General features: G+C 38.9%; 5 protein-coding genes and 1 long non-coding RNA gene across 9 annotated transcripts; 5 read left to right on the forward strand and 1 right to left on the reverse strand.

Moving 5' to 3' along the window:
- Window positions 1-548: 548 nt before the first annotated feature.
- On the forward strand, window positions 549-4,605 carry LOC117290750 (interferon alpha-inducible protein 27-like protein 2B; the record flags this gene model as incomplete). The annotated part of the gene is made up of 5 exons (XM_033772333.1): window positions 549-629; window positions 1,901-2,066; window positions 2,888-3,199; window positions 3,875-3,968; window positions 4,563-4,605. Coding segments are annotated over 5 exons (696 nt in total), but the record flags the coding sequence as incomplete, so codon positions are not given.
- Window positions 4,606-5,191: 586 nt separating this feature from the next.
- Window positions 5,192-7,238, forward strand: LOC117290846 (interferon alpha-inducible protein 27-like protein 2B). Its single transcript, XM_033772439.1, has 3 exons — window positions 5,192-5,657; window positions 6,447-6,758; window positions 7,132-7,238. Exons 1-3 carry the CDS (start codon window positions 5,474-5,476, stop codon window positions 7,236-7,238), a joined length of 603 nt encoding a protein of 200 aa, XP_033628330.1. The 5' UTR covers window positions 5,192-5,473.
- LOC117296197 (ubiquinone biosynthesis O-methyltransferase, mitochondrial-like) lies at window positions 6,307-16,267 on the forward strand. 4 transcript variants are annotated; one of them, XM_033779164.1, is made up of 6 exons: window positions 6,307-6,361; window positions 9,150-9,286; window positions 12,089-12,368; window positions 12,808-13,050; window positions 13,349-13,508; window positions 14,823-16,267. In XM_033779164.1, exons 2-6 carry the CDS (start codon window positions 9,150-9,152, stop codon window positions 14,978-14,980), a joined length of 978 nt encoding a protein of 325 aa, XP_033635055.1. In that variant the 5' UTR covers window positions 6,307-6,361; the 3' UTR covers window positions 14,981-16,267. The 4 variants fall into 4 exon arrangements, with proteins under 4 accessions (XP_033635055.1, XP_033634988.1, XP_033635132.1 ...); XM_033779241.1 differs by lacking the exons at window positions 6,307-6,361; window positions 9,150-9,286 and adding exons at window positions 9,320-9,452; window positions 11,607-11,715; XM_033779097.1 differs by lacking the exon at window positions 6,307-6,361 and having other exon boundaries at window positions 9,055-9,286.
- LOC117296546 lies at window positions 8,456-17,667 on the reverse strand. The gene is made up of 2 exons (XR_004519776.1): window positions 17,594-17,667; window positions 8,456-8,896 (listed from the first exon to the last, which is right to left on the reverse strand). It is a non-coding gene; the product is annotated as an uncharacterized LOC117296546 (long non-coding RNA).
- Window positions 17,262-22,163, forward strand: LOC117296463 (interferon alpha-inducible protein 27-like protein 2A). The gene is made up of 3 exons (XM_033779446.1): window positions 17,262-17,573; window positions 18,425-18,449; window positions 20,630-22,163. Exons 1-3 carry the CDS (start codon window positions 17,490-17,492, stop codon window positions 20,941-20,943), a joined length of 423 nt encoding a protein of 140 aa, XP_033635337.1. The 5' UTR covers window positions 17,262-17,489; the 3' UTR covers window positions 20,944-22,163.
- Window positions 22,164-23,141: 978 nt separating this feature from the next.
- On the forward strand, window positions 23,142-26,066 carry LOC117299321. Its single transcript, XM_033782878.1, has 3 exons — window positions 23,142-23,281; window positions 23,885-23,945; window positions 24,403-26,066. The coding sequence occupies exons 1-3, from the start codon at window positions 23,177-23,179 to the stop codon at window positions 24,720-24,722; spliced, it is 486 nt and encodes a 161-aa protein (XP_033638769.1). The 5' UTR covers window positions 23,142-23,176; the 3' UTR covers window positions 24,723-26,066.
- The last annotated feature ends 784 nt before the right edge of the window (window positions 26,067-26,850 follow it).

Genomic DNA, 26,850 nt, shown 5'->3' on the forward strand with positions numbered 1-26,850 from the left:
AATCTTTCCGACACCTGAAAGAAAATTACAAACACTTAACAAGTGTTTCTGATAGTATCCTAACACTTCATGTGCTACTGAATGCTAGCAGACGACACTATTCTCAACGTTATTAGTTAAAACTATTTGTTGCCCTCTAGAGGGCTCTGTTGTACACAATTACAAAACCGGCTGGGTGTGTACTGCAGGCATAATATAGGTCGTTTAGCTCCCCCCCTGGGTCCACCCCGGTGTGTGGCGTGTTTTTTTTCCAGGACCAACGTGTGCAGATAATTACCCACGTTCGTCATGGAAAAAAAAACCGCCACACACCGGGGTTGACCCAGGGAAGCTAAACGAACGCAGTTACTAATGTTACGCCAACTTCTGCGATTTTTGGGGGTTTCCCCATATACAGCGAACGTTTTTGTAATAAAGTGACTCATTTATTTGGTCGTTATTCAAGATGCTAAAACGAGTATGCAAACACGGTATCTCTGTGGCTCATAAACATCAGAAATGGTGTTTTATCATGGGTCAAAGAGACACCAGTTTAAAGTCGATAAACATTGCCAAGCAGTTTGCTAAGGAGTTTTCGGGTCAGTTACCGGAAGAACCTGGGGCTCGGTTACCGGAAGAACCTAAAAGAGGTAAGCTTTTAAGTTTTATCCTGTTATTATATCATTGGACAAATTTCATTGTCATAACCAATGAATGTTATTGTTATGCCAGAATCTGCATGAAACCTGTTTTTTCTGTAATGTACTGATCGAGGATCAAACTGTTTCAAGTACGGTATATCCCTGGAATGTTTTTGTCCGAACTGAAGTTAAGACGTGAACTGTGATAGTTGCGATAACATAACCCTCCCCCGACGGCTTTGAAAGCAGAACGAAACTCATAGAGTAGTAGTACTAGTACTACACCCTTCTTTTTAGAAGCCCGGAATCAGACATAAATGAAAGATACAGAAATTTAAACAAACAATATTGCGTGTGCACCGTCGTGTTGAAACCATGGAGCATTGTCAGGTGACGTGAACCCGGGAATTCCCTACAAAGATTATTTTCGGTAAACGCGCATCTGTCGAGCGCAATCTGTGTTAGTTGACGTTTTTTGAAATTTACGCACGGTAATTTTATTACATGCAAACACGAATACAAATCGCGCGCGCCCGCGCAAAATCAAAACAATATTGGCATTTTCGAAGATTGCGCCAATAGCTGGCGGGCGCAGCCATAAATAAGTTCATGCATTTAACGCAAACGTTATCGCAATTTAGCATGGGATGACACGTACGCTTAACTCCAGCAGGCAAAGGTCATATTATTATTGACCACTGTGAAACATAAGGTACCTGAGTTAAGATCATCATGTGGTGGGTAGAGAAACTTGAATCTGCAAACAAGCTCATACTTTTTCAAAATAACCGTCCAGTCCGAAATGAACATGATGTTTTAATTTTCATCGTGGCTGTCAGTGCATTGCAAGAGGATGAAACTGGAAGAAATATAACGGTAGGTAAATACTATAGTATTATTTTTACTAGCCCCATAAATCGGTCCAATCCATGCCACAAGGCTACGGAGTGGATTGGACCGATTTATGCACAAGGCTACGGGACCGATTTATGGGGCTAGGTATAATACATGAACCTCAAAACATTTCTTTAATTTTAAATAAATGATGGTCTTTGACTTCTGGGCCTTTGTGCATGTTCCGAGTTTATCTTTTGCACCACAATGTATATTGATGTTTGTGCAATAAAAAGAATAACGACTTCAGGCTACACTCAATTCTGTCCAAATCAAATTAGTAAATGTTCAAAGTTGTCTAGTTGCGATAACGTAACCCTCCTACCTATAGCGAGGGTTACGTTATCGCAACTAAAAGTTGTCCTGCTAATCATCTGTCTCCTCAGGTCAGTTTTGAAAACGGGTCGAGCCTACAGCTATCCCTGGATGATTTCAGTCAAAGAGACACCAGTTTGAAGGCAGATTTGAAGGCAATAAACTTTGTCAAGCAGTTTGCTAAGGAGTTTTCGGGCCAGTTACCAGCAGAAGAACAACCTAAAACTAAAAAAAGCGGTAAGCTTTTAAGTTTTATCCTATATCCAATTTCATTTGATAAAATTTCATTGTCACAACCAATGAATATTATGCCATATTCTGCATGAAACCTGTTTTTTTTTCTCAAATGTACTGAGGATCAAACTGTTTGATTGAGTATATCCCTGGTAATTTCTTGTCTGAACTGAAGAACTAAAGAAGGCTTGGACTTGAAACCTAATTTTGGTTCAACAATTCACAAGCTTTAAAACCTGATTATGGTTAGACCAGGTACTGAGATTTTAAACCTGCTTAGTTATCTTTTAATTCTAAGTAAAACTTTCATCGTATACAACATGTAACCCTTTAGTGATCAAAAAGAAACATTGTACATTCCAGGGCCTTTTTGGCAGGCATGATAGTACTACACTTATCATTATGTAAATTTGTTAATTTCATCTTCAATTCAAAAATTAGTTATAAAAGTAACGGCTGAATAGGTTTTAAAGATGTGCCCTTTTCTTCATATCAAACTTTGCTAAAAATTAAACAGCACACTTTCCATGAACGAAGATAATTTATAAGATTTGTTGTTTTCATGAGGAGTTTTTGGGATGCGAGGTGGCAGCAGACTTACCAGGTATATCTATTGTTCTCTGTAATGTGAGCATTCTCAGATATGCGTAAACAATGAAAATTTACCTGGTAGGTCTGCTCTGCTGCCACCTAGTGCCCCAGAGTATCCCCCATCCCTGAGTTGTGTACAAATTGTACCTGCACTCGCAGAGTCCAGGCTCTGTGGCTGTTTTGTGTGATGCCTATTACATGGTTGTAGTGGTTGTATTATTTTTATATTTTAGGCTATGGTGTGCGACATGTTGTAGCAGGGTGTGTTGTCGGAGTAGGTGCTGTTGCTGCAGCTCCATTTGTACTCACTGCTGTAGGATTTACATCAGGTGGAATAGCAGCAGGATCCATTGCATCAGGCATGATGTCTTCTGCAGCAATTGCAAATGGTGGCGCTGTTGCAGCAGGAAGTGGAGTGGCTGTTCTGCAGTCAGTTGGAGCTGCAGGGTTAGGAGCTGCAGGTACTGCTGCAGTTGGTGGTGCTGGTGCAGCAGCTGGGGCTGGTGCTTCTGGTGTAGCAGGTTTCTTTCAGAATTACTTTAGAGGTAGGGTCATAGATTGGTTATTGTCTGTCGAATCCATGTGATTGAGTACGCAATACAAATTTTGACGTTACAAATTCGCAGCGAATAATTCCCAACAGTTGAACTGTGTTCAACTCCTGCAAAACATTCGCTGGAAAATAGCCATGTGACGTCAAAATTTGTATTGTTTTCACATTTGCAGGAAGACATCCACATGAAAACATACTGATTAAAAATATTCAAGGCAGAGGACACTGTTGGTAATTACTCAAAATAAATTTTAGCATAAAACATACTTGGTAACAAGCAATGGAGAGCTGTTGATAGTATAAAACATTGTGAGAAACGGCTCCCTCTGAAGTATCATAGTTTTTGAGAAAGAAGTAATTTTCCACGAATTTGACTTCAAGACCTCAGATTTAGGTTTTGAAGTCTCAGAATCAAGCATCTGGAAGCACACAACTAGTGTGACAAGGGTGTTTTTTCTTTCATTATTATCGCGCAACATCGACGACCAATTGAGCTCAAACTTTCACAGGTTTGTTATTTTATGCATAGTTGAGAATACACCAAGTGAGAAGAATGGTCTTCGACAATTACTAACCTGTATACCGCAGTTGAAACTAATTAACAGTGAGTTTTTAATATTTCTCCATAATTTCTCTCACAGATCCATTTCTTATTCTTTTCTTCTAGGACGTGGAGACTCTACAACCGAGAACAAGACCTCCAATACAACACAGGAGGATGATGATTATGATAATAATGGTGATGGGGAAGATGGGGATGGGTGGGTATTGGGGGAGGGGGAGAGGGTATGGGGGGTTATGGTTATGATTGGGATGATGATAATGATTAGATAAAGATTGGATGGGGGGGGGGGGGCGCTGATTGAGATGATAATGATGATAATAATTGGCACCTGTAAATGGGTTGATCTTATAGTTATAAAATTACCCTAACCCTAACCCGCAGATTGTATCTAAAAGTACATCGATCAGTTGTTATTTATGTGCACGACAACAAAATTAAGGACATTAGACTAAGTATCCCTCAATTGCATTAAAGACAATTGTTGGCAATAACCTTTGTCCGAACGAAAAACCTATCCAGTCAAAAGATTCAACGAGTACTACATTTAATCTTTCAGAGGTTTATTTTACAATAAGGTCTCACATCAAAATCAATTGAATTGTGAGGTAGTGATGTATAACAACCGAAACAGTCACCTTTTGGTTGGCAGCTCTCCCTTCCTGCCTTGCATGTTAATATAGCCACAGTACAATGGAGGCTAAATAAAGATCTTTAATTCAATAGCAATTAGGCCTATTTTAAAACCCACCGGCTTTATGAAGAGTATTTTATCTTTTTTTATTTGTTTAAGTTGTGCAAATGCGAGGTCCTACACGGGAAGTGACTTTAATTAAACGGTATGTGTTTCATGTAATGATATTAGATGACAGAGTTCCAATTGAGTACTGCTTATTGTACACTATCATGATTGTATCTTGACAAGGTCCACACTGATGAAAAATCAGCAGAATTTTTCTGTCTGTGATTTGATGTAAGTGTAATACTAATAGAGAAAATTATCATTATATCTGCAGTCAGCAAACAAGCTTGAGTAATAGGTATAATTTGACCCTCAATCTTATTATTTTGTTGTTTGCTGTTATTGAAAATAATAAAATAAGCCACTTTTCTGTTAATAGTCATATAACGTGTTATAATTTTTGTTGAGAAAAATAAAAAGAAAAATGAAAAAGGTTATTTGAAGTCAAGTTATTATAAATAATAAACATGTCTCCTTACCTTTAGTCACTTTGTGTCTTAGTATGGCGTGAAGTGTTAATCTTTCCGACACCTGAAAGAAAATTACAAACACTTAACAAGTGTTTCTGATAGTACCCTAACACTTCATGTGCTACTGAATGCTAGCAGACGACACTATTCTCAACGTTATTAGTTAAAACTATTTGTTGCCCTCTAGAGGGCTCTGTTGTACACAATTACAAAACCGGCTGGGTGTGTACTGCAGGCATAATATAGGTCGTTTAGCTCCCCCCCTGGGTCCACCCCGGTGTGTGGCGTGTTTTTTTTCCAGGACCAACGTGTGCAGATAATTACCCACGTTCGTCATGGAAAAAAAAACCGCCACACACCGGGGTTGACCCAGGGAAGCTAAACGAACGCAGTTACTAATGTTACGCCAACTTCTGCGATTTTTGGGGGTTTCCCCATATACAGCGAACGTTTTTGTAATAAAGTGACTCGTTTATTTGGTCGTTATTCAAGATGCTAAAACGAGTATGCAAACACGGTATCTCTGTGGCTCATAAACATCAGAAATGGTGTTTTATCATGGGTCAAAGAGACACCAGTTTAAAGTCGATAAACATTGCCAAGCAGTTTGCTAAGGAGTTTTCGGGTCAGTTACCGGAAGAACCTGGGGCTCGGTTACCGGAAGAACCTAAAAGAGGTAAGCTTTTAAGTTTTATCCTGTTATTATATCATTGGACAAATTTCATTGTCATAACCAATGAATGTTATTGTTATGCCAGAATCTGCATGAAACCTGTTTTTTCTGTAATGTACTGATCGAGGATCAAACTGTTTCAAGTACGGTATATCCCTGGAATGTTTTTGTCCGAACTGAAGTTAAGACGTGAACTGTGATAGTTGCGATAACATAACCCTCCCCCGACGGCTTTGAAAGCAGAACGAAACTCATAGAGTAGTAGTACTAGTACTACACCCTGTACACTGATCATTATTATTATATGAATTCTTTTAAATTTCATCTTCAATTCAAAAGCGATTAGTAATGTAATGCCCCTTTCTTCATATTAAATTTGCTAAAAATCAAACTGCGCACTTTCCATGATTGAACATAAGATTTTTTTATTGTTTTTTTCAATTTGTACCCAACTCAGGGAGTGGCAGCAGAGCAGCTCTACCAGGTAAATTTTTATCGTTTACGCATAGATTTACCTGGTAAGTCTGCTGCCACCTAGCGTCCCGAAAGCCCGGCAGCCCAGCTATATTGACGGGCTGCTGGGCTTTTGGTACGCGAGGTGGCAGCAGACTAAATCTATGCGTAAACAATGAAAATTTACCTGGTAGGTCTGCTCTGCTGCCACTCCCACTCCCTGAGTTGTGTACAACTTGTGCCTGCACTGTACGGTAAGTCCAGGCTCTGTGGCTGGTTTAACATGTGATGCCTATTATTCTACATGGTTGTAGTGGTTGTATTATTTTAATACTTTAGGCTACTGTGTGCGACATGTTGTAGCAGGGTGTGTTGTTGGAGTAGGTGCTGTTGCTGCAACTCCATTTGTACTCACTGCTGTAGGATTTACATCAGGTGGAATAGCAGCAGGATCCATTGCAGCATGCATGATGTCTTCTGCAGCAATTGCAAATGGTGGCGCTATTGCAGCAGGAAGTACAGTGGCTGTTCTGCAGTCAGTTGGAGCTGCAGGGTTAGGAGCTGCAGGTACCGCTGCAGTTGGTGGTGCTGGTGCAGCAGCTGGGGCTGCTGCTTCTGGTGTAGCAGGTTTCTTTCAGAATTACTTTCGAGGTAGGGTCATAGATTGGTTATTGTCTGTCGAATCCATCCACATTAAAGCCTGGTTCATACTTCATGTGAATAAGCATGATACGAATTATGATGTCCCAAATCCGCAACAAATAATTTCCAACATTTGAACTATGCAAAACATTCACTGCGAAAACAGCCATGTGACAAACCAATTGTATTCATATTCTCATGAAAACAAAATTATTTAAAAAACATTAAGACATGGCTATTGTAACCTACCTTACCTCAGTAGAAAAATGACAACAAAAAACACAAACAAACTTAACTTCGTTCGTTTCATTTAAACAGTGAGTTTTTAATACTTGTCCATCATTTCTGTCACAGATTCATTTCTTATTCTTTTCTCCTACAGTCAAGAAAAAGACATCCAATACAACACAGGATGAAAATAATGATGATGATGAGGCTGATGATGATGATGGGGAAGGTGGGAAGGATGGGGGAGGGGGGAGAGGGTAGGTACGGGGGGGGGGGGTTATGATTGGGATTGGGATGACGATAATGATTAGTTTAGATTAGATAAGATTGGATGAAGGAGGATGGATGGGGTTATGATTGGATTGGGGCAATGATTATGATAAGAGAAGATTAAATGGAGGGGGCTGATTGAGATGATAATTGGCACCTGTACATAGATGGTTGATCTTATAGTTATAAAATTACCCTAACCCTTATACGCAGACTGTATCTAGAAGTACATCGATCAGTTGTTATTTATGTACAATACAACCAAATTAAGGGCATTAAACGAGTATCCTCCAATTGCATTGAAGACTACATAATTGTTGCCAATAAACTTTGTCCAGTTAAAGACAGTGGACACTATTGGTAATTGTCATACACCAGTCTTCTCACTTGGTGTATCTCAACATATGCATGAAAAAACAAACATGTGAAAATTTGAGCTCAATCGGTCGTAGAAGTTGCGAGATAATAATGAAAGAAAAAACACCCTTGTCACACGAAGTTGTGTGCGTTTAGATGGTTGATTTCGAGACCTCAAGTTCTAAACTTGAGGTCTCGAAATCAAATTCGTGGAAAATGACTTCTTTCTCGAAAACTACGTCACTTCAGAGGGACGTGTTTCTCACAATGTTTTGTACTATCAACCTCTCCCCATTACTCGTCCCCATTACTCGTAATCAAGAAAGGTTTTATGATGATAATTATTTTGAGTAATTACCAATAGTGTCCACTGCCTTTAAAGGATTCAACGAGTACTATAAAAATGTCTACTCTGACACATATATTTCTTCTTTCAGAGGTTTATTTACAATAAGGTCTCATATCAAAACATTGAAATGTGAGCTAAACCAGATTGAGTTGTGGGGTATATATAAAAACAGCCAAAACAGTCGCCTTTTGGTTGACTGGTCTTCCTTCCTGCCCTGCATGTTAATATAGCCACAGTACAATGAGGCTTGTTATGGGTTCATTAGATTGAGACTCAAAGGAAAGAGGTAATGACAGCCTGACTTGCTTAAGAACTCTTTGGGTCATGTTCAGTCCAAGTAATGCTTTAGTACATGAGTTATATTATACACTGTATTTTGTCAATAGAGGGTGGTTTATAAGATGAGTGGTCTTCTATCAACAAGGCTAAAATAAAGATCTTCAAATCAATAGCAATTAGGCCTATTTCAAAACCACCGACTTTATGAACAGTATTTGGTTTCTTTGTGTAAGTTGTGCAAATGCGAGGTCCTTCACGAGAAGTGACTTTAATTAAACGGTATGTGTTTCATGTAATGATATTAGATGACAGAGTTCCAATTGAGTACTGCTTATTGTACACTATCATAATTTGTATTTTGACAAGGTCCACACTGTGATGAAAAATCATCTACAAATTATCATTATATAATATCTGCAGTCAGCAAACATATGGGTGTTTTTACCCTGAGTCTTATTGTTTTGTTGTTTGCTGTCAATGAAAACAATGAAATACGTATACATTCTGTTTTGGACTTTTGTTATAATTTTTGTTGAGAAAAATAAAAGAAACAAAAAAGGTTATTTGAAGTCGAGTTGTTATAATAATCATGTCTCCTTACCTTTAGTCACCTCTCTGTACTAGTATGGCATGAAGTGTTAATATTTCGGAAAGATTCCGACATCTGAAAGAAAATTACAAACACTTATTAACAAGTTTTCTGATAGTTCCCTTGACACTTAGTGTGCTACTGAATGCTAGCAGACGACATTAATTTCAACGTTAATAACTATTCTTGCCCTCTAGAGGGCTCTGTACACGTACAATCCGCACCAGACTAAATTAAAAGCAGTTGCGTGGTTGAGACAGTGGAGACCGTCTTGTAACTGATGAAAGTTTTTGTAATAAAATGACTTAATTCTTTGGTCTTATTCAAGATGCTAAAACGAGTTTGCAAACACGGTATCTCTGTTGTTGCTCATAAACATCAGAAATGGTGTTTTATCGTGGGTAGGGGACCAACAAGAATGCATCATTCAACTAACGTTAAGATGATTTCAAGGGAATCAAGAAGGTAAGACTAGTGTTGTTCCGTCCCAACTTGATAATCGTCCCCAACTATAGTTGGGACTGGTCCCAACTTGAGTGTTAAAGTTGGGGCGTCTTAACAACATTTTATCTGGTAGTGGTAGTGGTAGGGATGGTCTCAACTATAGTTGGGACAGTCATCATGGTCATTGGTACAGTTCGGAGTTGGGACAGCCATTACTCGTGTTGGGACCCCCAGTCCCAACTAGAGTAAAGATTGTAAATTGTCCCAACTGTAGTGGGGATAGACCAAATTTATTTAATAATATTTTGGATAACTTTCCGTATGGCGCCACCGCTTTTTTACAAATTTTTACAAAAACGGTATATCTCATTGATTGAGGCAAATTAGATACTTTATTATTTCATATCGAATGAAAAAGTGGTGGCGCCATACGGAAACTTTTCCAATTTTTCGGGTGCGTTCATTTAGCTTCCCTGGGTCAACCCCGGTGTGTGGCGATTTTTTTTCTCCAGACGAAGGTGGGTAACTATCTGCGCACGTTCGTCCTGTGAAAAAAAAAACGCCTCACACCGGGGTCGACCTGGGGAAACTAAACGAACGCACCCAGGGAGGGATGGTCTCAACTATAGTTGGGACAGTCATTGGTACAGTTAGGACAGTCATTACTCTAGTTGGGACCCCCAGTCCCAACGGTAGAAATAACTTGACTTCGCTTGTTCATTCATTGTCTTGGCCCCTAGGGGTAGGCTAGGCATGTTTTTTTGTTTGATGCCCACAAGTTCATCTCTATTTGTACAAGTAGGCTCAAACGCATACCACTGTAATTTTCAACATAAAAGTATATAAAATTTAGAATTTCTTGAGAATAATTAATTTACCCACTCAAACCCTTAGCTACGCACCACCACGCTCCAGCCTCAAAAATACCGTCCCTGAAACTACTTTGCAGACTAGCTTACACCATGAGGCACTGTTTAATCTGTGCACACACAACTAGCACACAGTAGTCTGGTTCCCTGACCAAAGATTCCTTGACGTCTCTCGTTAGAACTCTTTGGTCAGGTATCACCCACGGTTAAAAATAGAGCATGACGCAACTTGTCAGGGTCGGGGGTCATCTCCAGGGAAACCATGTCTGCACATACTACTAGTTGCGATAACGTAACCCTCCTCCCAACGGCCACCAGGCCGGAGGGTTACGAGATTATTTTGATCGTCAATTAATTATAATCTGGTTCAACACGTATAATTTTGACAGCTAGTCACCAGATTTTGCCCCATTTTTACCACTTTTAAAAATCATGAAACTTAATCCTCAATCAATGTCTAACTCTAATGAACACTCACAAGTCAAAACACCTTTGAAAACATATTTTTTACAAAAACTTACCAGATCCCGGAGCGATTTCCCAGGTTTATATATTTTGAACTTGTCGCATCGCTTTGCAAACGCTTTATTTAGGCACAACGCCTGCATTGGCAATAACTGGCATAAAAACTCCTGGATCTATGGCAGACAGCACTGACATTACGAGTCCGTACCGAACATCAACGATACTGTCCGTATGTTAACGACAACATGTTCGGAACATTTCGGATAACTTCGAAAGAGGAGGAATTCCTCCTTTTTGGTCACGTGATTTTGGGTGATACTGGACCTTAAATTCGACAGAGCCTAGTCGTAGATTTTTGGGTCTGGGAACCAGACTAAGCACACAGCATCAAAAAACAACCCTGGTACCACTGCAACGCACTGGTACCCTGAATTATTGTCCCAACTATAGTTGGGATGCCCCAACTTTAACACTCAAGTTGGGACCAGTCCCAACTATAGTTGGGACGATTATCAAGTTGGGGCGGAACATTATTATTAAGAAAAGAATAGTGTTTGTTTTTATAGCTCCATGGTTCCGCTATCGTCTCCCACGACCGAACAGCGGAACGAACCTCATTTCTAGGAGAACACACAAGGGAAGACACAGCTCTTGTTGTTGGTGAGCTGTGTTCGTTTTACCATGTTAACGTCGGTCTTTTAAAGATAGTCGAACAAAAACATCATTTAAAACTATAGAGAGCCTTACCTGAACCAGCCCTACAATCGACAGTTGCGATAACGTAAAACCCTCCTCCCGACGGCGGAGGAGGGTTATGTTATCGCAACTAAACCAGCCCAACAAACACATGACAAAAGATTCAGAAAAAGACATTTCAATTCAGTGGTATTATAATTAAAGAATAGAGATGGTAAGAAGAAAAGTAGAGTAGAGTGAAGCTTTTATTTCAGTTTCACAGAAGAGCACATTAAACAGATTCCCATTATTATTAAACCTATAATGGTCAGGGACTCTGGCTGAACGGGTTCGGCTGACCTGAACTACTTGTGAATCGCAACCCTCATCTCTTGACAGCCTGAGGGAGGAGGGTTGTTACGAATCGCAAGGCTGAACAAGGTAATTGTAAAACAAATTGCTTTGATTTATTGAAATATTTGTACTCATTGAAATGTTTACCTCCTCGACTGTCGTCTATGTGAGTCTGACGAAAGACAACATTTCTAAAATAGGTTTGAGAAAGTGGTTGGGGTAGATAAAACTCCTGTGTGGCATTTGGGTTCAGTCTGAATTTGGTCCACATACCTATAATATTTGTAAGAGTAAAATGTAATTATTGTTTCTCAACTTGTTGTCTACTCTCCCTTAATAGTCAAACGATTCTCAAGTGAATCTATTATTTGAAGTGCCCTTAATTGACAACGTAATTTACAGTTGCACTTGATTTTCTCCTGTATTTATTGATGTCATTTGATTTGACTTTAAACAAAAGATTGGAACAAGCATCTTATTCAACCCTTGGGATGCATCGGTCCCTGCACACAACAGTGGTTGAGGAGGAGATATTGAAGTTCCGTAGACTGTCTGAATCTTGGTGGGATGAGAATGGTGCATTCCAGGCATTACACAGCCTCAACGATATACGCATACCACTCATTAGAGATGGTCTGGTCAGAAAAGGTCAAGGGTCAGGTCAAACTTTAGCCAGGCCACAACCACTCACTGACTCTGTCATCTTGGATGTTGGATGTGGAGGAGGAATTCTTTCAGAGGTGAGTTTTGTCGAGTAATATTTGGCACCCCCATACCCTCTCACACTCGGCTATATTTGCCATTGAGTTGATAATGTAGTCAATTGCAAGGGTTGTTTATATGGTGGTGCAAATGCATTAACCACATGATTGCTTATTGCAGGCTGGCATAGTGCACCTATCATTCCAAACCATATCGGATGATATTAAATGGTCATACAGTAGGAGGGGTGACCGTAATGTGGAGATGCATTCACCACATGATTGCATATTGCTTGCTGGCATAGTCAATCAATCATTGTGAAAGCCTCTGTGACTGGCCCAGACTAGACTATGCTTGACACTTAATCCTCAATGACAGGCTTTGCTCTGAGGACAATTTACCTGTCATCTAGCATCCTTAAAAGTTTCCCATTATCAAGATGTAACTATTCAAAACTCTATTGACTAATATTTGCAGCCATTGGCCAGGTTAGGAGCAAGAGTGACTGGTATTGATGCTGCATTGGAGAACATTGAAGTGGCTCAACAACATGCTTCTCATGATCCTCTGTTACACAGAGGACTGAGGTATATGTGTATAACAGCAGAGGAACTATTAGAGACAGAGAGAGGTGTGTTTGATGCAGTTGTTGCGTCTGAGGTGCTGGAACATGTTAGTGATGTAGAGGGGCTGGTAGCGACGTGTTCACAGTTGACTAAGGTTTGTTCAGTTTTAAAATTACACAGTCACTCAAGGCACAGCAATTTTTTCTGGTTAAAGGTACTTCTATAAGGAAGATTTAAATTTGTATGGGACTTTGCAAATGACACCACATCAAAAGTATGGCATTTGCTGTGAGTGCTGTGGGTTATGTCGAGGACTGGTCACTGGGTGTGAGGGTAGAAGATTTGAACAAGTGTGGGAGGGTTGGCAACTGCATTAAGACCATAAGGGTTTTGCATTTTGCTATTGTATCACAACCATTGTAGTTTAACTCAATGCATTGCTTATTTAACAGCCTGGAGGTTCGATATTCTTCACCACTATTAACAAGACGTGGCTGTCCTATGCTTTAGCAGTAATTGGGGCTGAGGACATAGCGAGGGTTGTACCACATGGCACTCATGACTGGACTAAGTTTATCCCTCCAGATGATTTGCAGAGGTTTCTTGAAGCAAGTGAGTATATTCTTCTTATACCCTTTTACTATCCCTAAACTCTCCTTACCACAAAATACCACAGGAGACTGTGGAGACTAACTAGTCCACAGTACACCAAGCCACAGGGTATCCCGTAATATCAGCTGTACAAATAGGAGAAACCTATGCATCCCCAGGCCTGGAATTTCATCTTTAAGTGGGCAAGGCCATGGCATTGAAATATCTTAAAAGTGTAAGGGAAACTTTTGATGGGACACTACAGCCTACACCAGGGGCAACGTACAGAGGCCATGACCTCTGTGGTCTCCGTCTGGCACCAAGTGTATTTTGTGCCAGTCTGTCTGTACACAAAACAAACCCTTGTACCTAGTGCTAGCCTGGATGGTATGGTACTTTGTGCCAGTCACTGTCTGTTGTACTCAGACACAAAACAAACCCTTGTACCTAGTGCTAGCCTGGATGGTATGGTACTTTGTGCCAGTCACTGTCTGTTGTACTCAGACACAAAACAAACCCTTGTACCTAGTGCTAGCCTGGATGGTATGGTACTTTGTGCCAGTCACTGTCTGTTGTACTCAGACACAAAACAAACCCTTGTACCTAGTGCTAGCCTGGATGGTATGGTACTTTGTGCCAGTCACTGTCTGTTGTACTCAGACACAAAACAAACCCTTGTACCTAGTGCTAGCCTGGATGGTATGGTACTTTGTGCCAGTCACTGTCTGTTGTACTCAGACACAAAACAAACCCTTGTACCTAGTGCTAGCCTGGATGGTATGGTACTTTGTGCCAGTCACTGTCTGTTGTACTCAGACACAAAACAAACCCTTGTACCTAGTGCTAGCCTGGATGGTATGGTACTTTGTGCCAGTCACTGTCTGTTGTACTCAGACACAAAACAAACCCTTGTACCTAGTGCTAGTCTGGATGGTATGGTATTTTGTGCCAGTCACTGTCTGTTGTACTCGTACACAGAAGAAACCCATGCACCCAATGCTAGCCTGGATGGTATGGTACTTGTGCCAGTCACTGTCTGTTGTACTCGTACACAGAAGAAACCCATGCACCCAATGCTAGCCTGGATGGTGTGGTATTTTGTGGTATGCTGTGGTACCTGTGTATAGAAGGGTTAGTTGAAAACTAAAACACTGATATTTAGAAGAGAAAATTCTTACACATCCTCTAGTTTCAGTTAACACGCCACATTTTGATGATTCCTCCACATTATATGGTTATGTTAGGTGCAAACAATGAAAACCAGTTTCTTGTTTTGTCAGAGATTTCTTGACATTCCTATGGCACTTTATTTTGAATGTTTGTTTTTATCAACAGATGACTGTAACATGAGATTAGTGCATGGGATGATTTTGAATCCAATCACAATGCGCTGGTCATGGGGGTCTCCCAAGGCATGTAACTATGCCATCCATGCTATCAAGAATGATAGATCACAAACGGACTTTGATGAAATTGAGGAAACACAAAGTTGACTCCATGGGTCAGACTCTCCTGAGATGATTTAAGAATCCTCCAATGCGCCAACAGAGGGCAGTATTCCACACCAAACCTTAACTTGCTGTACTTCACTAGCTCCAATCAACCCGAGGATCATCTTGAAGACAGTATACAACATGCAGAAAACCATGAATAATAAGTTTCCATCTTCTGATGTTCTCGACCTCGGCCAACCCTTGCAACAGGGTCTCTTCTGGAAGTCCAATTTGGTCTTCCCTTGCACTACCAGGAGGAGTACCGGGAGGAGTACCAGGAGGAGTACCAGGAGGAGTACCGGGACCTTGCTTTTGCTCAAACCATGGAATTCTTTATGTCCATCTGGAAGGCTTCATCTCTTGAGCAGTTTAAGGGACTCTAAGAAAAACTATAAATACAAATAAATATGAATAGTAAACTTGTGGGTACAACCATGAGTAAGATCTCTTTTGAAGGAGTGGTGGCTCTGAAAAGAGCTGGTTTGGTCTCGACGTTTCGAACAGTACACTCGTTTCGAACAGAACAGTCTTCAGGAGAAGCGACTCTATTAACTACCAGTCAAGAACTATCGATCACCATCCAACCTGCCAACAGAGGGCAGTATTTAATTGGGTAGTGCTATCTACCACAGACAGTCCTAAAACCACAAGGCTGATGATAACAACTGACTGTTAGCAGCTGTCTGCCTAACCAATCAATCAATTGTTAAATTAATAAGGCGCTAATCCAACAGTCATTGGTCATGGCGCTGTACAATAAGCTAAACAAAAACAGTTTCATTCTTCATAACTACTACAGAAGGCACACAAACTTCCAGCAGAGTTTTTAGTGCAGACAATATAAACAAGTACATTTTCCTACTTTAATTAGCAACCAAATTTGCTTACCAGTGAATGGGTTTAAAGTCCAAGGCTTAGGCATAATAAAAGAAATTGTACATCAGCCCAACTGGTGTTTTACCATTGAAAAATAACAATCAAAACAAATTTTATATCAGACAAAAAGAGTGTAATAAATTTAATGTGAGTTTTGGGATGAAATAAAATGTAAAATATGTAGACCGTATTGAATGCGACTATATCATTCAAATAGCCTGTCCCACAACATGGCGCGGGGTGTGCGTGTGGGCGGTATGTGCATGCTTCATTGATATATGCATTTAGACACACCCATACAGTCTGCCCTAACATATGGCCACTTTCATAGCAACAAAGGAGTTATTTGATATTGTCTATTGTTTCTGTAACTGTATTGAGAAACAATAAAATAGCATATATAGAATGTTTCCCAAGGTAAATTTGAGACATGTTTATTTCTTGCCCATTATAGTTATTTGATTTTTGCAATAATAATAATAGCAAAACTGTACCTTGCACATAAATCAAGTGATAGAATGCCTTTTGTGTTCACAATAGGCACTAGGCTTATAACAGGATGAACAGGGAATGATGAAAAAATGAGTTTTTGATGTGGGACAAAGACTCCGACTTGGAAAGCCACAGAGGGACGGACATTACCCCAAAACTGATATAACCAGGTCTTTTATACCAAGTTTATAATTTATTTTGCAATTATCATGTTACTGTGAGGTCAAAGATTATCCCAATTGATTCCAATTATTTTCATAACATGTCTTATGACAACATGCAGTTCCAAGCACAAGTTCGTCCCTCACGTCCGTCCATCACTTTAAAAACGGGCTCAAACATCTCAAATAAATCATTTGTTTGTACTTTTTCTCTCAAATCATATTATTTACAAATGTTTATGTTAAAAATTATTTTCCAAGATAGACTTTATAAATGTTGTTGATTTTATAAATTAGTCTCATAATGTGTCGTCCCTCACTGGAAATCATTGTCCTTGCATTTGTAAAGAGCCCCCTCCAGTTTCTTGAGTGTAACCGACTTTTAATTGTTGACAATTCATGAAGTGTTGCTATTTATTGTTCATAATTACTGAGAAAATTTGATATAATTTTTCAAGTTTCAATATATATTTAAAAATGTAAAGAGTGGCATTGTTTGCCAACTCTTTTGTAGTCCGTCTCTTGCGCATAACAAACGTCCCCTGCTTAAAACCCTAAAGCAAATTTCACTAAATAATACATTGATAATGTGTATTAACACTGCAAGGAAACATTTAGGTTGAAATTAGTTTGAATCTGCGAGCACCTAGACTTGTGGAGCAGTGATCTCGCGAGACCACTATCTCAGCGCGTGGGCCGATTTAACGACTTGTCCACAAGTCTAGCGAGCAATAGGAAAGGGCATAGTGTCTACAGTTGTTTGTTTATTGATTTCTGTCCTTAATAACGAAGGGACGAAAATTACTGATTAACGCGCTCAACAGATTTCAGCACGAGACTTCTTCTAATATTTCTCACGAGTGGAATTTCTCACAAGGGGATTTCCCTTTTTAGATGCATAATAGCAGGTGTGCAGCGTGCTTTGTCATTGTGGTGTGATCAGTTCTTTTCCTTCGTCCATGAGTTAATAAACGCAGGACATGATGGTGAAACTTGAAACGAAGGGCAAGCTCATTCTCATTTTACTCATCCTGAGCATTACTAATACTAGTGCAAGAAGACGGGTAGGTCTAAAGAAACTTACTTTTGTTATGAATATGATCCATTTCAAGTAGCCCACCTTGTTGAGCTGTTAATGGCTCCGCTTTTAACATTGGTCTCATCACTGTCGCCGACAGTGATGACTGTTGCCGACAGTGATAATTTATAAGTATCATGTAATTTAGTTCTACCTGCTGTAGTTATATATGGTGGCCCTGAAGGGACATTAAACATATATATTTACGTGAATATTTACGTAAATATATGATGGATTTTGCCCTAAATCGGAAATATTCACGTCAATATTCACGTCAATATTTGCGAATTCTGACCATACGCAAATATTTACGTAAATACGTCAATATTCACGTGAATATTTAAGATTGGGGCACAAATCGTGAATATTTACGTTAATATTTGCGAATTGGCCACAAACCGTGAATATTTACGTAAATATTTACATGAATATATTTTTGCGATTAAGGGCAAAATCCATAAATATTTACGTAAATATTCACATAAATATATATGTTCAATGTCCCTTCAGGGCCACCAAAACAATTATATAGTGCCTTATGCATGGCCTCAAAATGCTTTACAATAATATAAAAATCAGCAAACAATACAAAGATACAAATAGAAAACACTCATAAAATCGCATAATAGGCAGATAAGCAAAATACAACCAACAAAATAAATAGGAGTTATTTAAAATGAGCCGATAAAACACAATAACAATTGTCATAAAAAAAGTCCCTCCGCTCTATGGCTGTAAAATTTACACTGCTAACATTCTATAGACAAAATTCCTGACAAAATGTCTATGGAAATTTAAAATCCCAATAAGTAAATTTAGTTTCTTTTACTTTTTCAGGGGAGGCACAGGGAAGAAAGTGATGGTATGTATATCCTAATGTATATGGACAAATATTAATTGTCTTGGGTAATGAATATTCATACATCACTTTAGATGAAATTATTGTTCGTTATTTATTATTAATTAATTAATTTATTGTTATTCTTAGGGAACTGTCTGGCTATATTCTACTGCCGCAGAGTAGATAATCGGAGGTTCGGGAGACTTCTCAGTTCTGAAAAGAACTGTCCTGCTTTTTAACTATTACCAGGATGGATTTTCTATACCATCCGCCCTGTTAAAAAGCAGGACAGTTCGTTTCAGAACTGGGAAGTCTCCCGAACCTCCGATTATCTACTCCGCGGCAGTAGAATATAGCAAGACAGTTCCCTAAGAACAACTCTACCTGGCAAGTAGATACACACATGGTGTTACCGCAATCCAAGTACACATTGATACCTCACCATGCAATGCCTCAAATCCTATATAATTTATTGTTATTATTATCTATTTATATATATTATATACAGTCAAGTTAATACTAATTGCGATAATCGTAACCCTCATACTCCATAAGGTCAAATAATATAATAATTTGGGGGGCTAATCATCCTTACTCGCAGCTAAGAGCTGAATTGCGAAGGACGCGGCTACAACGTGTTCGAGAAGCAGACATGCAAGGGCGCATTCAGCTGCCAGCCACATCAACCCATTATGACCACGGAGCACAGCCAAGATCGAAAGTGTTTGATTTTTTCCTGAGGGAGGAAAACCGGATAGTCTGGAAAACCCTCGTGGCACAGCAGAGAACTCACTGCAATTTCTAGTCACCAGACTTCCCAAATTTATACCCCTCCTTTTCAGGACACCATGTGACACATTCGGCCAATCACACAAACAAGCGGCGCAACCTGACCATTGTGCCTGTTACAAATCCGCATGCATATTAATGAGCATCATGCATATGTTACAGATGGGCTTTCTCTCCCCCTTATCCTGTTCCTTTTGTTATGACATATTTGTTGGTCTTTAAGAACATCTGTGGTATTTGGCAAAACAGGTCAGTCTGTTTCACAATGTGTATTGTTAGATGTTATGCAACGGTCATAATGTAACATTGTGTCCTTAATGTGTTGACACTCCAAACTTATTATTAAGGTGCAGTGGACACAATGTTTAGTATAATTGCCCACTGCATTGTGTGATGTTTCTAGCCTATAAAATACTGGGTATGCCTCTTGCTGGGTTACACTCATCACTCCGCCACCACTGAGTCAGCCAGGGGCTCTGCCCAACTCATACATTGATGGGTGTCACCGCTTCAACCATCGGCCACACCATTGTCCAGTATTGGTGTTTCAGCCATATTCCAGTTACAGAGACAGTCAGTCACAACTGTGCTCTTTCTCCTTCAAGTTGATGGCTTGAACCAACCGGTTCTTGCACAGAGACAGTCAGCCAAAACTGTGCTCTTTCTCCTTCAAGTTGATGGCTTGAACCACCCGGTTCTTGCGCTCCGATGGCCTAAAACCCACGCCCGGTTTTGAGGCTCTTCCTAGATGGCCTAAAACCCACGCCCGGTTTTGAGGCTCTTCCTAGATGGCCTAAACCCATGCCAGGTTTGAGGCTCTCCCTAGATGTACCAATCTAGTGCCAGACGTCAGTTTAGAAGAGGCACCGTGTAACCAGCACATCGAACCCAGTCATCAAACTTCCGGTAGCTATAATCTTAGGGTCTCTCATTTGAATTGTATTAAATCTGCCATGTGCATTATTAATGGTTCTATTGCTTTAAATATTGTTGTTTGAGTAAATTAAATTATCATCGTGAATATAATCGCTGGTTAGGTTTCACTCTTTCTTGTCAAATGTCTCTGTCGTGCCTTAGTTCCTTTTTGACATTGTAATGAATTAGGCGCACGTAACACATACAACAGCGGTTTGGTGTCTGCTGATTGGTCGAGATTTGCTATATACCGGGCGGTTAGAACTTGGCTAGAATCCTTTTTTTTTAAGTAAAAATTTCTGATTTTGGTAAATTTACCTCTAGATCTAGTAAGTTTGCCTTTAAAAAGTTGTGTTATACCCACCCAATGGTATCAGAGGAAATGTGAAAACAGCAACCTCTTCAAAAACACTAATCACACACAGTACATGTTAGTTGATTTCCAGTCTACCATGCCACCCTTAGGGAATTTAATAATATTGTGTTCTATATTCCAGGCTTCTCTTTAGGTGGTCTCCTAGCAATGGGTTTATTCGGAATAGGTGCTGTAGTCGCAGCTCCAGTTGTACTCGCAGGTGCAGGATTTACAGCGGGTGGAATAGCAGCAGGATCCATTGCATCAGGCATGATGTCTACTGCAGCAATTGCAAATGGTGGCGCTATTGCAGCAGGAAGTACAGTGGCTGTTCTGCAGTCAGTTGGAGCTGCAGGGTTAGGAGCTGCAGGTGCTGCTGCAGTTGGTAGTGCTGGTGCAGCAGTAGGGGCTGCTGCTGTTGCTGCAATCAACCAAGATGAGGATGAGGATGAATGATTCGGATTAAATGAAAGCAAACTGTGTTTGTTTTTACTTAAGTAAGAATTTCTAGTAGATTTAAGGAACTTTCATTTTCAGTACAGTAGACTTTTGGCCAATGAATCAATGCTTAGCTTTCGCAGCATAAACTTTTAAAAGAGAAAGTGTAAAGAAAAGCTTATTAAATTTGATTAAAGCCCATGGGCAACATTGTTAACTACCAATGACCAGTATCGGCATTTAATTTTAATGTGACCCAAGTCACAAAACATAGTTACATTGAATAACTAATCATTATTTTATTAGCCATAGAGTTAACCCTAACCAAGTTACATTTCACTCAAACAGCAGATTTTACTCCCCGTTTCAACTAATGTTGAATTGCTTATAAATGAAATATGCTGCACCTGACTAATAGATTGCTTTAGTTTGATTAATTTCATAATCTGAACTTAGAAGATTTCTAAAATCTTCACATGTGATCTGATTTATAAGGATGACTGTGAATTTTTAATGCATTTGTTTCAGACTTTGTGTTTGGCATTTGTGGTTTGTCTCTTTCAATGATTCTGTGCTAGATTTCAGTATAAACTTAAAGGAAAGGTAAACGTTTGGGAATCACTCGTTTGGCAATTTAATTATTGGCAATAAAAACTGTTGGTTAAAAGCCTACAGGGGTTTACGGTTAGTATAAAGCATTCTGAGAGACATTTCACTTCTAAGATGTGGTTAATAAAATTTATCAGTTTTTAATCTCAAAAATAAAAATCTGAGAAGCGTTATTGCAGTAACACTCCTCAGTTTGGGTGAAGCGTTATTGCAATAAGACTCCTCAGTTTGGGTGTTATTGTTTGGGATTATTCTTCCCGATTTAGATTTTCGGCGATATCTTGTACATTTTGAGCTTTGGTTTTTCCTTTAAGAATGACAAAGATCTACCTGGGTGTTATATAAAACAAAAAAATACGTCTTTTGTATTCTTACAATGGAGAGAATATTTAATTCGATGAAAGGTGGAATGTTCCATTCAACTCGACTTCACCTCATTGGTTTGAACATTCCATCATTCAATAACTTAATTCTCATCATTGCACGAATGCAAACAATCGTTATTTGTTAAAGTGAACACTTTAGATAATGCGTAATAAAAAGAAATCAAAATATAGTGGCTGCTTATAGATTTATGAAATACTGGAACACTTCAATAAAAATAGACGTAAATTGTTTCTCAACTAAAACTTGCATCCGAGTTTATTTTGTGTTCCCGATGAGTCCGTACCGTGGTGTGAAGTTACATCGCATTTGATTTGACAAAAGTTTTGATGTTTCACTGTTTTCTCCTTTCCGACGAATGTTCAACCAATCATAGCGAAGTTGATACACAGTGAAGAATAATTATAGCGGGAAATCCCCACCTACCCCAGTTATTTAGGTAACGAATTAGGGCATCTCTACGTGCTGCGATGTTTATTGGAAGTGTGTCTAGGACTCTGCGTTGTGGTGTAGATTCCAATTGATACAAATACATGTTAACTTTTAACCCCTGTATATTGCCCCATCAACAGTCCAGTAGCTTAAATATTGGACCTTAGAACAACCTCCCTGATTGATTATTGACTACTCACTGTACCAAGGCCAAGGTGTATGCCTTGCCCTTGACCCAAGTGCATTACCTTGTCCTTCCTACCACATGTCATCACCTGGGTTAAAAGCCCATGGACATTCTTCTGGTCTTAGGTTTATGATGGCTCTTAAATTGGAAAGCCTGACCCAAAATACTTATTAGTTTCTTCCCTCACTCTATTTCCAACCACCAAACGAGACACATGTCTCTGTGCTTCCACTAGTGTATACTATTGCTTACTAAAATTATTCCATTGCTTAATAAAGCCTATCGTAAGATCAGTATGTGTGTGATTCCATATTATTCCGTCAACAACTAACTCCCAAAGTGGGTTAGTATTTTGAAAAACATATTTTCCAACGAGTCTTTAGCAACTAAGCAATCACTGCAAGTATAATAGGCTTTGCTCTATAAATAACAACTTCAAAGAAAACCTGTGGATTATTAGTAGCTACTGTCAATTTATATATCATCATATTCTCTTTATTTCAACCCTGAAACTATTATACGCAAAGCCCCTTTAAGTTTAAAGTCATTATTTCTCACAACGGGGAACTCCCGCCAGTGTTTTTTTTTTTTACTATGCGCAGGCGCAGATCGCTGGAGGTGTACGCAGTGGACGTTAAAATGGCTAAACTTGATGCAAAAACCAAGCTCATTTTTATTTTATTCTTCATGAATATTACTTACTGTAATAACGCCAGTGAGCCACCTGATTGTGGAAGGAGACAGGTAAAAGAAATGACTTTAAATCGTTGTAATCTTTGCAGAAAATGGTACGGTTGCATATGCGATATCATTAGATAATTGTATGCATTATCAGACAATTGATACTCAGTAACTTGGGCGCTAGATTCCTGTTTTTTTCCCGAAATTTAACCGATAATCGACAGATGACCGATAATGTCAAAATTTCGAAAAAAGGGAATCCAGCGCCCCTAAGTGGGTCTAGATATGGATGTTAATCAGTGTAAAAAAACCTGGGAATTCGCTCCGGGATCTGGTAAGTTTTTGTTCCTTTTTCTCCAAAAATATTTTCTCAATGGTGTTTTGAGTGTTCATTATAGACATTGAGGATTAAGTTCGTGCCCTTAGAATTTGTGTCATGATTTTTGAAAGTGGTAAAAATTGGGCAAATCTGGTGACCAGCTGTCGAAATTATACGTGTTGGACCAGATTGTCATATTTGCCGCCCGAGAGAATCTCAGCTGGTAGAGCACTGCCAAGTTAATCCAGAGGTCGTTGGTTCAGATCTCGCTCTAGTAAATCTTTCTATCAACCCCCAAATCATAACAAACCCAGTCAATTTCCCCTTGTGGATTATTTGTCTAACAGGTCAGTTTTGAGGATGATGTCAGTTATGAGGATAAGGTCACCCATCCTGGAACTGAAACAAGTAAGTAATTTGTGTAAACATGAGACAAACCCCTGGCATTTGTTAAAATGATTTGACATCACGACAAACCCAAATAGATCCTCACTAAAAGTCACCAAAGACCTGCAGCTAGAGTAGTGCTTGGCCCATACTTGGAAACACCTTTCCACTTTTAACCCTCATTGATGGCTGCATGGAGTTTATCGCTCAGTGAGCATTTATTTAGTTTTTTTTAAATTGATGTCATGCAAAATGTGTAATCAAAATCTGCTTTATAAAGTAAGTTTTTAAACTGGGTAATGGTTTGCATTAAAAATTATGTAAAAAGTGATGCCCAATCGAAATCATCATTGGAAAGGTGGGAAGAACACAACAGCCTTTTCAAAAACACTTATTATCACACAGAGCACTTATAACTTGATTTCCAAGTCATCCATGCAAGCCTAAAACAGTTTAATTTCTTTTGTTTTTATTCCAGGATCTTTGGACGGTTTCCTAGCAATGGGTTTTTGCGGATTACTTGCTGTAGTCGCAGCTCCAGTAATACTCCCTGCTGTAGGATTTACATCAGGTGGAATAGCAGCACCATCCATTGCATCAGGCATGATGTCTACTGCAGCAATTGCAAAATGGTGGCGCTATTGCAGCAGGAAGTACAGTGGCTGTTCTGCAGTCAGTTGGAGCTGCAGGGTTAGGAGCTGCAGGTACTGCTGCAGCTGGTGGTGCTGGTGCCTTAGTAGGGGCTGCTGTTTCAGAAGCATTCTAGAGGATGAATGGTACTGTATCTTGGCTGAATAGTTTAGCCCATGCATCAAACTCAAGTTCTGGAGACTAATTCACTGGAGTGTGGGTATAAATCCTGGTCATGACACTTGTGTGTCCTTGGGCAAAACACTTATTACTAAATTTGCTTCAATTTACAGTGCGTCATATACTCATCATATGATGGCTGAACTGTACAGGAAAGGGATTAAGGAAGACTGACTTTGATTTGTGAAGACAAACTATTGTTTCAATTAAAGGGATAATTTGGGCATGGACAATTAAGTAGGAACTTCTAATATCTTCAATATTACAGAAATGTTATTAAACATTGTCTGTTTTTCTTTGCACGCTATTTTTGGACCTACAGGGTAGACTTATGGCCAATGACAAGAGTTACGATTTTGCAGTGTATGCTTATTACAAGTAAGTGTTTCATATGTTTTAATTGAATTGCAAAAAATGTTTGTATATTAAAGACCGTGGACAATATTGTCATAGACCAGTATTCCCACTTAATGTGACCCACGTCACCCACATATAAATTAATAAGAAACCTGTGAAAGTTACTCAGTTTGTCATCGGAGTTACAAGAAACTTGTTCAGTTTTTTTTTCTTCTCATTTCTCAAAAGTGGTAGCATTTCAGGCAAAAGTTATGGGAACATTTATATTATGTTATGGGAACATTTATATTTTCAATCTTGTCAATAGTGTGCACAACCTTGAAATGTTGATTTGCTTATAAATTAAGTAAATTGCTTGCTTTAGTTTTATTATTTTCGTACAGTGAACTTGGAAGATTTTTGAAGCCAGACATTTGACTGTTAGTTTTTTACATAATCACTCATATAATTAATGGCAATAAAAACTGTTAGTTTTTATGGCCAATATTTAATTTGAATCTGTCTCAGATTGTGTATTTGGGATTGTTCTTCCTGCTTAGACTATTCGCCTCTGTTTTTCAGCGATATCTTGAACATTTTGAGCTTTGGTTTGTCCTTCAAATGACAAAGATCTTCCTGGGTGTTTGATTAAATAAATAATAAATGTTTTGCATTTATACAATAAAGAAAATATTTCAATTTGTTGATAGATGGAATGTTCCATTCAGCTTAGCTCGCCTTTGAAGCATTCCATCTATCAACTTATGAATCAATTCTCATCATTGCACGAATGCAAACATTCATTGTTTGTAAAAGTGAATGCCCTCAAAATTGTCAAAATTTAGAATATGCATTAATAAAATGTAATCAATATATAGTAACTGCTTAGATTAAAAAGTTTAATTACATTGGGTTTTTGGTAAAGAACTTTTGTTATTACACTTCAATAAAAATGGACGTAGAATGTTTCTCAAATAAAACTTGCATCCGAGTTTATTTTTGTTCCTGTATAGTTCACACACTTTTCATTATTATCATGAGCACACTGGAAATAAACTAAAATAAAAATCTTCTACAGAAAGGCAAATTGTGTTGTAACATTTAATGTCTAAAAAGCATTTGGACAAGTAAATTTTGTTATAAATATATTTTTCAAAACAATGTAGTTTTAATGTGAAAAGTTCATCTCTCCCAAAATTGTCTTTCAAATGGCTCAAGAGCAAATTTTCCAAGGTTTGTTGAAACGAACATTTTCTCATGTTTGATTGGAATCAATGACAATAAGACGGAAGTTTGACCAATCTTTGCATTTAACTACCCTCACCACCAGGGTGTGGTTGTATCAGGGATGTTTGAAGCTTTGCAGGCTGTGGACAAACTATCACTAATGAGCTTGTCAACCATGCGTAAATCTCTTTTGGAGGAGTGATGGCTCTGAAAAGAGCGGGTGTGATCTTGACAATTTGATACAAGTATACTCTGCTCATCTTCAGGAGATTGCTAGACCTCTAATGGTCTACCCTGTGCATTCCTCCAGCCCTTGCTGCAACCTAAAGTAGTCTCCTCAAGACAACTCCTGAAGACAAGATACTGTTTGAAACAGTGAGACCACACAGCAACAAATCTTCTCAAAGCCAACACTCGTCCCAATAGAGATTTATACATGGTTAAAGACGTTGGACACTATTGGTAATTGTCATAGACTAGTCTTCACAGTTGGTGTATCTCAACATGCATAAAATAACAAACCTGTGAAAATTTGAACTCAATCGGTCATCGA

This window comes from Asterias rubens, chromosome 1, assembly GCF_902459465.1.
Source record: "Asterias rubens chromosome 1, eAstRub1.3, whole genome shotgun sequence".
NCBI classification, from domain to species: Eukaryota; Metazoa; Echinodermata; class Asteroidea; order Forcipulatida; family Asteriidae; genus Asterias; species Asterias rubens.

What these genes read in the sequence shown, in the direction of transcription:
- LOC117290846 (XM_033772439.1), top strand. Translation starts at nt 5,474, where the DNA reads ATGCTAAAACGAGTATGCAAACACGGTATCTCTGTGGCTCATAAACAT. An exon ending in ACCGGAAGAACCTAAAAGAG is followed by an intron (nt 5,658 to 6,446) that starts GTAAGCTTTTAA and finishes TTAATACTTTAG; the next exon opens with GCTACTGTGTGCGACATGTT. An exon ending in CTTTCAGAATTACTTTCGAG is followed by an intron (nt 6,759 to 7,131) that starts GTAGGGTCATAG and finishes TTTCTCCTACAG; the next exon opens with TCAAGAAAAAGACATCCAAT.
- LOC117296197 (XM_033779164.1), top strand. Translation starts at nt 9,150, where the DNA reads ATGCTAAAACGAGTTTGCAAACACGGTATCTCTGTTGTTGCTCATAAA. An exon ending in GAGGAGGAATTCTTTCAGAG is followed by an intron (nt 12,369 to 12,807) that starts GTGAGTTTTGTC and finishes TAATATTTGCAG; the next exon opens with CCATTGGCCAGGTTAGGAGC. An exon ending in GCAGAGGTTTCTTGAAGCAA is followed by an intron (nt 13,509 to 14,822) that starts GTGAGTATATTC and finishes TTTTATCAACAG; the next exon opens with ATGACTGTAACATGAGATTA.
- LOC117296463 (XM_033779446.1), top strand. Translation starts at nt 17,490, where the DNA reads ATGATGGTGAAACTTGAAACGAAGGGCAAGCTCATTCTCATTTTACTC. An exon ending in ATACTAGTGCAAGAAGACGG is followed by an intron (nt 17,574 to 18,424) that starts GTAGGTCTAAAG and finishes TTACTTTTTCAG; the next exon opens with GGGAGGCACAGGGAAGAAAG. An exon ending in GCACAGGGAAGAAAGTGATG is followed by an intron (nt 18,450 to 20,629) that starts GTATGTATATCC and finishes TCTATATTCCAG; the next exon opens with GCTTCTCTTTAGGTGGTCTC.
- LOC117299321 (XM_033782878.1), top strand. Translation starts at nt 23,177, where the DNA reads ATGGCTAAACTTGATGCAAAAACCAAGCTCATTTTTATTTTATTCTTC. An exon ending in CTGATTGTGGAAGGAGACAG is followed by an intron (nt 23,282 to 23,884) that starts GTAAAAGAAATG and finishes TTTGTCTAACAG; the next exon opens with GTCAGTTTTGAGGATGATGT. An exon ending in CCATCCTGGAACTGAAACAA is followed by an intron (nt 23,946 to 24,402) that starts GTAAGTAATTTG and finishes TTTTTATTCCAG; the next exon opens with GATCTTTGGACGGTTTCCTA.